This window comes from Gossypium raimondii, chromosome 5 (assembly GCF_025698545.1).
Source record: "Gossypium raimondii isolate GPD5lz chromosome 5, ASM2569854v1, whole genome shotgun sequence".
NCBI lineage: Eukaryota > Viridiplantae > Streptophyta > Magnoliopsida > Malvales > Malvaceae > Gossypium > Gossypium raimondii.
In genome coordinates, this window is record NC_068569.1 from 51,543,990 (window position 1) to 51,556,728 (window position 12,739).

The window sequence follows — 12,739 nt, forward strand, 5'->3', positions numbered from 1 at the left end:
ATATCATCAATTCAAGTATACAACTTACCTTATTTTCAAATAGATAATTCAATTATCACATACCTGGTCACTTAGCCTAATTTAAACATTCGTACACAACTTATTTTTACCCGTTGAACCATTCGGAATTAAAAAGGATACTCGGATAGTCGGAAGGCTCGTACAATGCCAACGTCCCAGACGTGGTCTTACATGTAATCACATATGATGCCACTGTCCCAGAGAGGGTCTTACACAAATCAAATACGATGCCAATGTCCCGGACATGGTCTTACACGTATACACAAGTCGATGCCAACGTCCCAGACGTGGTCTTACACGAAAATACATATCAAAATCCTATGTCATGACATATGTATCCTAACTATTCCTAAGGCTCATACGGGTCTTTCGAATGTCGTAACTCAGTCGAAACGAACTCATAAACATAGATGCCAGGCTTGTACACATTCAGCTAATATATATTTATTTACATGTTCATTTTAGCAGATATAATTCACATTTAATAAAAAAATTATAACATCTATTTGCTTATAAACTTACCATCATGCTTTCAAGTTCAATTCCTCATCTTTCTTGGTTTATAATAACATTTTTAACTTATTTAACACTCACATTATTCAAAACAGTCCTTGACTCAACCTTTGGAAAAATTACAATTTTGCCCCTAAACTTTTGCATATTTCCAATTCCATCCCTAGGCTCGAAAATTAAATTTCACACCTTATTCTTATATTTTACAGCATATTAAACACTTTTCCCTTCTATGGCAACATCAAATTCTCACTCTAACATACACTTATGAACAATAAATATTTTTGTAATTTAGCCCTAATTACTCAAATTCATCAAAATTTCCAATACAAAACATACTAACCCAAAACATATCTTCAATAATTCATCATCAAACATCACAAAACACAATTATTCATCAAAATCAGAAATTGAAGCATGGGTCGAGTAGTATTCGAAACAACGATCTCAAAAACATAAAAATCATCAAAAACCAAAACCAAAACATACCTTAATTTGCTTGAGGAAGGGCCGAATACCCAGCTGGTTTTCTTCTTTTCTTCCCCTTTTCATTCGGCAGAAAGATAATCCCTCCCTCCACTTTCTTTTGCCTTTCCTTTTTATTATAATAACATTATAATATATAAATTATTATTATAACTTTTATAAATAGTATAAAAACTATATATTTTAAACATAGTGCCGTCCACTATCTTTTCAATGGTCAAATTGCAACATAAAACCCCCATATTTAAAGAACAACCACTATTCGACCCCTTTTTGAAATAACCACAAAATTTTCATTTTACGCAATTTAATCCTTTTATTTAATTGGACACTCAAACGACAAAATTAAAGCACGAAATTTTCACACAAGTAAATTTATAGATAATAAACACAGAAAAAAATTTTAAAATATTTTTCTAACTTGGATTCGTTGTCCCGAAACCACTATTCTGACTAGGGTCAAAATCGGGTTGTTACAAACCCTTCAAGTCTAAATTTCCCAAGGAGATGTGATTCTTTGTCGAGTCAAGCACATGCCTAATATGTGACATTATCTTAATGATTCTTTTGTGCACCCTGATCTGAACGGTGCCAATACCGATTATCTTACAGGGTGAATTGTTCTCCATAAGCATAAATCCACCTTCAACTAGACTATATGTGGAGAACAAGTTCTTGTTTAGACACATATGGAAAGAGCACCCTGAATCCAAAATACACTTGAACATAAGTTTAGACCTTTTAGTTGTAGACACCAACAACCAATCATCACCATTGTCTTAGGCCACACTAGCATCAGCTACCTCAGCCTTCTATTCCTTGTCACTCTTAACAACCCTCCTGTTTTTGTTTTTCAACTTATAACATTCTACTTTTATGTGACCCAACTTATTGCAGTAGTTACATGTCTTGTCACAATTCCTCGACTTCGATCTTAACCTAGATTTGTTCTAACCTGGATCTTTAGGTTGTTGCCTATCTCTAGCAACCAAAAGTGAAGCTTGACAACCAAACTTGCTACCTAAACCTAACTCATTATCAAGCTTTTCCTTACTCGACAAATTACCTTTCACATATTCAAATGAGAATTTATCTCTGCCATAAATCAATGTCTTCCTAAAAGTTTTATACGAAGGGGGCAAAAGCACAATAATAGCATAACATGCTCTTCATAGTTTATATCAACCTCGACATTCTTCAGATCATTCAAGAGAGTAACGAATTGACTGATGTGACCCTTAAGGTTCTTACCTTTGTCCATATGGCATTTGACGTCAGGCCTATTTTGCGCTTTCTCCGGTTGCTCGTCGATCGTCTTTATATGTGCCTGTAAAGAGTTTGATAAATGCGAGGCGCACCCCACAATATGTAAATTGTAATAAAAACAAAAAATTGTAAAAAAAAAATTATCATAATTTTGTATAAATTGAAACTAAAAAAATATTAAAAGAGCTAAACTTGTTAAAAAACAAATTCCATAACAAGTATACTTAAGTATAATGTACTTTTAAATTATTTTACATCCCGTAAATGAATCTTATATTTCAACCAAATGAATCAAATAAAATAATATCTTATTCCACCAATAATTTTTCAATTTTGTAATGCTTGAACCTAATCTAAGCGAACCAAACGCTTCGAGTACTTTTACCTTTCTTTTTAAAGAACAATATTATTATTTAAAATTTTGATATTTTGTATTTTATATGATAATTAAAATATTCTTTTATATTCTATATTTTCTATGACCGTTCGAGAGATGAAATTGATGCAATCATGGATTAACATTTCAATCGTTTAATCGATGAACCAATAGATTGATATCAAGAACTAAACTTGAAGAAATAACTAAAAGCAAATACAAGCTTCTCATTGATTCTTTTACCAAATTTGCTAAGAAATTGAACCAGATTTAGGATACCAAGGAGACAACACTAGCATCAAAAGCTATATTTATTTCCATCAAAGGCTCACCTGCTAAAAAGATATAAAAAAACTAATAAGATTCCAAGTTCATGCAAGATTTCCATTGCTGAAGAACTTCCCAACAACCCTGGAATCCAGTATTTCAATGGCTTCCTTAATTTTAAGGCAACAAGATGTCTTGTATTGGAGAGGTGCAGCACCCCTCGATACAAAGAAATTCATCAGTTATTTGAAGGCTTTCGTTTAAGTTGTTGATCTATTCAAAAATTTTTATTTAAGTTATTAAACTATTTTTTTTAAAGACCGATTAGCAAGGTTAAAGTGGCAATTCAATGAACAGTATGATAGATCAATACTCATCGATGAGTAAAGAATGTATATTAGATCAAGTCAATCTGATAGTTGATGTCGAAGAACGGAGAAGAAAACTGTTTGGATTTTGATTCGTAGATACATGACATTTAAAGTTATTTAAAAAAAAAACCCTAAGTTATAGAAAAGCAAAGGTAGAAGAGTTTTTTTATTGGTTTAAGTGGACAAACAATGAAGGCCATATAACAATAGTTATAGCAACCCAATTATGACTTAAAAGAAAATTTTTAAATAATTCATTAATGATATTTTGTAGCTTTTTAATATTAATTGACCAAAATGTCAAACCCACGTCTTCCAAGTCATTTTTGCTCCACTAATATAAACAACGATACAAAGAATGTTAAAAAATAAGAAAATTTGTTAGAAAAGCGGTGATAGATTTGTTTTTAAATTTTATGGTGAAGAAGAGTTGGTGAAACCACTAACTCATCTCCGTTGTCTAGGCTTGTGAGATCAATTGGAGTTCATGAAGTGAAATGCCTAAGTTTGTTAGCATTTTCCACATGAGCTTGTCATCATAGATTGAGAGTTTAGGCCCACGAACATAATCTATCATCTTGAAACTTTAACTCTTCTTCTCAAATTGTTTTCGTGATAAAGTCTGGAACAAATAAGTTGAGTTTTGATTTTATCTGTTTGGATTTGGATCTCGTAATTGGGCCTTGAGAGAAACTAAGCTCATCTCTATTATGGCCTTTGAATTGGGCTGAATTGCTCGTATCAATATAAATTTCAGTAATTCAGTTAACCGACAAAAATATTTTAATTTGGTTAATGTGTTCGAAAAAAATTCAATTCAATTAACGGTTAAAATTTTTACATTTTAAGTAATTCTATCCGGTTAATCATTTTACGATCCATATTCACCTTTATTCTATGGCACATGCATATGCAAATTATAGTTTGCTCATTACTTGTTCATAGCTTCCTTGCTCATTACATTCAAATGCAAAGATTGATCCACGAACAACGTGCCAAATTTAAAACAAATTTAAAAATCTTTAACAGATTTAATAAAAGAATATCGATTTAATTTACCATGATGAATCACATCACGATCGTACTGTCATGGTCTACCAAGTAACAAGTGGACGGCATCCATGGGAACGACATCACACCAAACATCATCAATGTAAGTCCCAAGTTTAAAAGTGATCAAGTACTGTTTTACCACACGGACCTCCGAACCTTCGTTAAGCCATTAAAGATGGTATGGTGTAGGGTGTTTGCTACATGACAATGCAAGAGAACCCATAAAGAGTTTGCTACATTACAAAAATTGAAGTACCAAATTATGTCAAAAATTAAGACATAGAGATTAAATTTCTAATTTGGGCATATTATAAGGACTAAAATTGAAAACTAACTATTGTTATATAATTTCAAAAAGAAAAATTAATAATTTAGTCAAAATGAAGTATTTAAATTGACGATGACGTTAAAAAGTTGATGTATCACATTATGTCAAAAATTAAAATTAAAATATTAAAATTTAAATTTAAGATGAATATAAAAATCAAAACTAAAAGTTAAGATATAATTTGAAAAAGAAATAATAAGTTGTATATTTGGATATGTATATGTCAAAAATTCGAAAGAAATATTTAATGATATTATAAAATTAAGTACAAAATTATGTTATAAATTAGTAAGCTTGAAGTAGATCTCTCAAAATATCTTACATTGCTCACTTTTATTTCCCTCAAGAAATAAGGTTAGATGCATGAATTGTTTGACCATTAATTTTGTTTTTGTTTCCTCATTTCAAATATATGAAATTTTTTATCACTCAAATAACAGTAAGAGTAAACTACATCGCAAGTCATTTTAAAATTGCATCGTTCTTATTTTGGTCATTCTTAATTTAGTAACTCTAATTAATGTAATTGCTCAAATTGGTCACTAATGTTAAAATTTTCGTTAATCCACTAACAAGTTTTTGACATAACGTTAAGATTGACCGGCGTGCTAAATTTAAAACAAATTTAAAAATCTTTATCGAATTTTAATAAAAGAATATCGATTTAATTTACCATGATGAATAACATCACGATCGTACTGTCATGGTCTACCAAGTAACAAGTGGGCGACATGCATAGGAACGACATCACACCAAACATCATCAATGTAAGTCCCAAGTTTAAAAGTGATCAAGTACTGTTTTACCACACGGACCTCCGAACCTTCGTTAAGCCATTGAAGGTGGTATGGTGTAGGGTGTTTGCTACATGACAAAGCAAGAGAATCCACAAGGTAGCTACTCACAACGTTAGCACAACTTCCACTATCAATGATAAATGAGCAAAGTTTACCTTTAATCAAACACCTCAAATGGAATATATTACTCCTTTGAAGATCATAATCATCCTTCAATTGGATGTTGAGGGTGCGCCTCACAACTAGACAACGGGGATGAGTTAGTGGTTCCACCAACTCTTCTTCACCATAAAATTTACCTCCATCACCATTGAAAGTTGTTTTATGAAAAAAAAAACCCTAAACCATAGAAGAGCAAGGGCAAAATAGTTTTCTATTGGTGTAGGAGGTGTGAACGATAAAGGCTATATAGAAGTGATTTTAATAATCTAGTGACTTAAATAAAAATTTCAAATAGTACTCTAGTAACCATTTTATAACTTTTTAAAGTTAATTGAGAAAAACGTAACATTGAATGTAACTTACTCCAATCATTTATTATTTTTATGATGCTATTTTTTATACCATACCTAAGTCACTCCTAAAGTAAATGATATTAGGTGCTCAATAATGTTCAAACCCATGCCCCAATTCTTTTTTGCTCGCTCAATACCTAAAAACAGCAGTACAAAGAATATAGAAAGAAAGTAAGAGAAAACACCTCAATTTTAGCAATTTCAGAAGAATTCATGCATAATTTATACCAAATTCATAAACCCTCAATCTTATCATTAAAATAGTGCGTTGCTTCATCTATTTTAAAAATTTTGACAAAGTCGATGAAATCAATTACTCATTTTCATCTTTCAAATTACTTCGTTGCAGCACCATCCATTTGAAAGTGACTGCTGCAGATTATCTTAACTCAAAGCTAATACAATAAATGTAAGGGGAAGATAAAAAGGCTAAAAGAAAAGTAATAAAAATAGGAGTTCTTACTTTCTTCACTAACAATTCTGCCTTTGTGGATCCTACCAGAGACTTCATAATTTCCCTGTTTTTATCTTCACTTTCTTCTTACTTCTTCTTCACTGCTTTTAATTTGTTTCCATGTCCAAGGTCCATCACAAATTTTCAAGCATCCTGTCAAGGTAATTTTCTTTCATTTCCTTAATTCATCACATGCTTTTATTTGCTTTTGATTATCTGCTACTGTTATAGCAGCTAGCTTTGTAAGATTGTCAAGGAACTCAACTTCACTGCTTCCTTTTCAGTTCTAATCTCTCAACACTTTTCAGCCACTGAGTCAGGTAATAAGATCTGAAGCAATGATTTCCTCTACTGATTATCAACAGTTTTAGATTTTAAGAGTGGATGACCAGCTGACATAATCTACTATAGATAGAAATTAATACAAAAGAGCTACCCAGAAGCAATATAATGCTGAAATCTCAAACTGTCAACATTTTAACTCTTAATATTCTGTAATGAACTCTTGCACACTTGAATCTAGCATTTTATATACATCGAGAGCTTGATTCTGGTAACCAGAATTTCATCATGTTTCTGTCTGCCACCCATCCATAGCTCCATCTAAGAAACGCCATTGCTTGAAACATGCATTCATGTTTCCTTTTCATGCTTACACAGACATATCAATACTTCATCCAATACATTCACAGATTTTCATTCTCTACTGTTTATATATGATTGCGTTGCAGGGACATAGCAATGGAGTACGTAGAGCCTGTTGCTGGCATTGCAAATTGTCTCGGAACTCCTGTTTGTAAATACTTGCAATATCACAGAAAGATGAACGATAATGTGAGAAACTTCAAGAGGATGAGAGATGAATTGAATTGCAAAATGGAAGATATAGAGCTGCAATTGAAAGCAGAGCTTCTTCGTCCTCTGGGGAAGATACCGAAGAAGGGAGTTGAAAATTGGTTGAAAGATGTGAAAGAGATGATTAAGGAAGCACAAGTTGTTGAAAACAAAGTCAGGAACGGGAGATATCTCTGTCGTGCTTGCAACAGCAAGCTGGTTGAAGAAAAGACTCGAGAAATGGAGGGATTTCTTGATAAAGCTCCTAATGCCTCTGAAGGTCTTGCCATGGATGGTCCGAGTGCTGGGTTGCCGCTGCCAACATCAGAACTAGTTGGAGAGGAAGCTGTCAGAAATGAGATTTGGGCATGTTTGATGCAGGAGGAGGTGAGCAAGATTGGGGTTTGGGGGATGGGCGGCGTGGGTAAATCGACCATCATGAAGCACATCCACAATGATCTTTTGAAAGAAAAACGATTTGAAAGGGTGGTTTGGGTTACTATATCAAAGGAGTTCAATATTGTGAAGTTACAAAATGATATTGCAAGTGCATTGAATGGACAGATGCCCGAAGAAGCAAACAAGGTCAGACGAGCAGCAGTCTTGTCCGAAATGCTGAAGAGAGCAGGAAAACATGTTCTAATCCTAGATGATGTGTGGAGTGAAGTCTCGTTGGAAGAAATTGGGATCCCTAAGCCAAGTAGCAGCAATGGGTACAAGTTGGTGTTGACAACTCGTGTGGAGCAAGTTTGTAAGTCTATGGGCTGTAAGGTGATAAAAGTGAAGCCCCTTTCAGAAGAAGAGGCATTGATACTATTCTTGAGTGAAGTTGGACCTAACATAGTGCAAAATCAAACTTTAATGCCAACTTTTAAGCTGGTTGTCAAGGAATGTGCAGGTCTGCCTCTTACAATTGTCGTCATAGCTGGTACATTGAGAGGAGAAGATGAACCTCTTATTTGGAAAAACACACTCAGGGAATTGAAAGAGAGAATAGGGAAAGTGAAAGAAGGGGAAGATAAAGTGATCGAGAGTTTGAAAGTTAGCTTCAATCACTTAAAAGACGAGAAAATGAAGCATTGTTTCTTACATTGCGCATTATATCCTGAAGATTTTCAAATTGGGAAGGATGGGCTAATTGAGTGCTGGATTGAAGAGGGATTCATAGATGATATAAGTACAAGACAAGAAATGAAAGATAAGGGCCATGTTATTTTGAAGAAATTAGAAGATAATTGCTTGTTGGAAAATGTCTCGAGTGAAAGAGTGAAAATGCATGATGCAGTGAGAGACATGGCATTGTCGATCACAAGAATGAATCCTCGATATATGATACAAGCAGGTTTTCAATTAGAAGAGTTACCAGAAAAGGAGCAATGGAGTCCGGATATTGAGAAAGTGTCACTTATGTATAACTCCATATCAGAAATTTCCATAGATGTGCTGCCCACAAAATGTCTACTGCTCACAACCTTGTTATTGCAGGAGAACCCAATAAAGAAGATCTCAGTTTCTTTCTTCACAAACATGCCTTGTCTTAGTGTTCTCAATTTGTCCTCTACGAAGATCAAAAGTTTACCAGATTCCATCTCTGAACTAAAGAACCTCACAACATTGTTGCTTCGTGGCTGTCAAGAATTAAGATATCTGCCATGTCTTTTGATGCTTCAAGAATTGAAGAACTTGGATCTAAGTTGGACTAGAATTGAGGAAGTACCTGAAGGCATGGATATGCTGATAAAGCTAAGATATCTTGAGCTTGTAGCGCCCACTCTGAAAGAGATACCCGCTGGACTTTTACCAAAACTCGTTCACCTTCAGCACTTGGGTTTTCATGAGGGCAATGAAAAAACAAGTCTAAAAGCAGAGGAGATGGAACCATTGAAGAAGTTGGAGTGCTTTACCAGAAGTTTCGAAGACATCAATGAATTCAATAAGTTCATCTCCTCAATGCAACAAAGTAAGAAAAATCTCATCAAGTACTCTTTACAAGTGGGCTTAGCTAATTTCCTTCATAGAAGAGATAAAGGAGTAACAATTGGAGGAGTCCAGAATTGGGAAGGTGAGTTAATTATGCACCCAATTGAAATTCAAGAGTTGAATATTATAAACTGCGACTATTTGAGAAACTTAGTCGATGACAATTCTTCCTTCAAAAATGCGATTGACTTGAGGGTTTGTAGGATTTGGTGGTGTGAAGGGATAGAGTGTGTTGTTTCCCTGTCCTCTTTTGCCTCTTCTTCCGCGCATCCATTTCAGAGCCTCGAGATGTTAGATCTTAGAGATCTGCCAAAGTTGAGTGCCCTTATTATGAAAGATGCAGGAATTGGTTCAGCAACAACATCAACATTGGCTCCGTCTGCCACCTTTTCCCTTCTCAAGGAAATTACGATAGTGGAGTGCTCAAGTATGAAGACGTTGCTTCCACATTGGTTGCTTCCAAACCTCCAAAACCTGGAAGAAATATCAGTGTCACACTGTGATGAGGTAGTAGAAATATTGGGAGCAGCAACATCAGAAGTTGAAGAAAAAGGGAGTGATGCATTAATCAAATTCCATCTTCCCAAATTGAGAAAGTTGTTATTCCAGGATTTACCAAATTTGAAGAGCATTTGCAGCAAAAGTGGAGTGATGGTTAGCGATTCTCTCCAACTTATCCAAGTTGTATACTGTGATAAACTGAAGAGAATTCCTCCATTTGTTCCCCTTGTTGGCAATGGGCAGCCATTTGCATATGCTCCACCTTCTCTCACCATCGGGTCAGACACAGAATGGTGGGAATCGTTGGAGTGGGATGACCATCCAAACTTTAAAAATGTTCTTCGCTTCGACTCCTTTTGCGGATAAGAGAGATAAAAGGGTTGGTGGAAAAGGAGGGGGGAGGATAGTGCAAAAGAGAGGAGAAAAGGAATGATGGAAGGAAGAGGTTAAGAGGCAAAGGTAAATAAGAAATCAAACTGCCTCCACTTTTTAAACATTTTCCCTCTCTTACTCCTATTCTCTTTTTCTTCTCTAATATATATATATATATACACATAAATAAGAGATTTAAATATGTTTTAAATCTTTATATTCTCTTATATTTTAAATTTAATCTCTATTTATTTTTAAGAATTTAGTCTCTTTATTTTTGAATTTAAAATTTAGGTCTAGTTATTAATAACATTAAAATTATTTTGTTAAATTCTTTGGTGTGACATGTTGAAATTTTTTAAAAATTCTTATTTGGTAGCTATGTAACAAAAAATAATGACAATCTAATAACTTGAATTTAATAGAGAATTTTAACAATGTTGTCAATTCTTAAAATTTACATCAACAGTTTAATTAGAATACGATGTTTAGACTAATTAATGACATTAAAAAATTGAAGTATCAAATTATGTCAAAATTAAGACATAGAGATTAAATTTCCAATTTGGGCATATTATAAGGACTAAAATTGAAAACTAACTATTGTTATATAATTTCAAAAGAAAAATCAATAATTTAGTCAAAATGAAGTATTTAAATTGACAATGACATTAAAAAGTTGAAGTATCGCCTTATGTCAAAAATTAAAATTAAAATATTAAAATTTAAATTTAAGTGAATATAAGAATCAAAATTAAAATTTGACATATAATTTGAAAAAGAAATAATAAGTTGTGTGTTTAGATATGTATATGCCAATAAATCGGAACGAAATATTTAATGATATTATAAAATTAAAGTACAAATTTATGTTATAAATTAGTAAGCTTGAAGTAAATCTCTTAAAATATCTTACTTTTTCCTTTTGAAACAAAACATAGTTTTCAAATTTGTAAGCTTCAAGTAAATATCTTAAAATGATTTACTTCCCTCACTTAAAAGGTTAGATGCATGAATTGTTTCACCATTAATTTTGTTTTGTTTCCCTCATTTAAAATATATTAAATTCTTTATCACTCAAATAACAGTAAGAGTAAACTACATCGCAAGTCATTTTAAAATAGGGTCATTCTTATTTTTTTTTGTCAATTTAGTAACTCTAATTAAGATAATTGTTCAAATTGGTCACTAACGTTAAAATTTTCGTTAATCCACTTACAAACAAGTGAACAGGATGTAGCGGAAGAAAATGGAGAGAAAGACTACAGCAAATCCAGTAATACTGAGTGTAGTGATAAGTGATGACCAGTAAGGTAGAGAAAGGGAAATATGGTTGACTATCAATCTTAACCAAGAAGTAAGTTTCAGAAAGAATCCTTTTAAGAGTTCAAAATGTTGAAAAATTCAAAAGTGCCAAAAATCTTATGTGGCAAAAGGCTCCTATTTATAGTTTTTCAAAAATAGGAGTTACAAAGCTAGTAATTAATGAGGGTATTAATAGATATTTTTAAGATACAATTGCATATTAATTAAGAAGTGATAGTGAAAGGATTTCCTGGTGATGTGATGGTGAATAATGAAGAAGAATTCACTATGTTTCTAAAAGGAGAGAAAAACACTTAGCATTAAAAGAAAAGGTTAAGAGGAAGCCTTTTAACTACCTTCATATCTGATGCACCAAGCCAAGCTCTCCAAAACATTCCAAAAGTGAAGATAACCCAAGAACTCTACCATATTCTGGGGTTACTTCCGTTTCTTCCACTTTGGTGAAGTACCATGTGAAACATTTTTCGTGGAAGATCTCTCAAAATATGAGACGATATGGTTGTTCTTGGATGAGAGTTGTTCCTAAATAATTATTTTAACTTGTTCCAAACGTGAGTTGTTCTCAATATAAAGGTTATTCCAAATAAGAGTTGTTTTGTGGTGATTTTTTCTTGGTAAAACTTGTTTTGAATAACGACTCTTTTAGAAAAAAATAATTTTTCTAAATACAAGTTGCTCCAAACAATGGTTGTTCTAGACATAGTCATTCCTGAAACGCTATTATTCTAAACAAGAGTTATTCTCAAATAACAATTATATTGGATGACAACTGTTCTAACTAAAACCATGTTTTCAAATATTTATTCTGGACAAAGTTATTCTTGAACAACAGTTGTTCTGAATAATTATTCTAAACAAGAGTTGTTACTTCAGAGGAGATATGCTTGGTAGAATAATTTATTGAAATATAATATTTTTGATTTCAAGAAATAGATAAAATATTAGTAGTCAAAATTGAGTATTTACAAAAATTGAAAACTGAAGTGTTAAATTTGATTTATAATTTTTATTTTACCATTTTATCTTTCCTTTTAACATTTCATGTTAATTTAATTTACATAAATTCTAAACCACTTTGAATATACATATAAATATTTGAAATAAATTATATTGATGTTAGGAAAAAATACTCTCTAAAGAATAAAAATTATTTAAAAAAACTTATATTCAACGAAAATATAATGATAATAAAGGCTCATATGTAACAAAAAGCCTTTAAGAAAATGCGAAAAATTAATTATGCTTTTATATTAAATTTATATCCAATTGGGCCCTTGCC

General features: G+C 32.5%; 2 protein-coding genes across 2 annotated transcripts in view; both read left to right on the plus strand.

Moving 5' to 3' along the window:
- The window catches only part of LOC105766465 (protein DETOXIFICATION 18), a 34,742-nt gene that overhangs the window by 14,324 nt on the left and 7,679 nt on the right, over positions 1–12,739 (plus strand). The gene's annotated exons all lie outside the window — the stretch shown is intronic.
- On the plus strand, positions 7,189–10,345 carry LOC105766460 (probable disease resistance protein At4g27220). Its single transcript, XM_012585934.2, has one exon. The coding sequence runs from the start codon at positions 7,189–7,191 to the stop codon at positions 10,126–10,128; it is 2,940 nt and encodes a 979-aa protein (XP_012441388.2). The 3' UTR covers positions 10,129–10,345.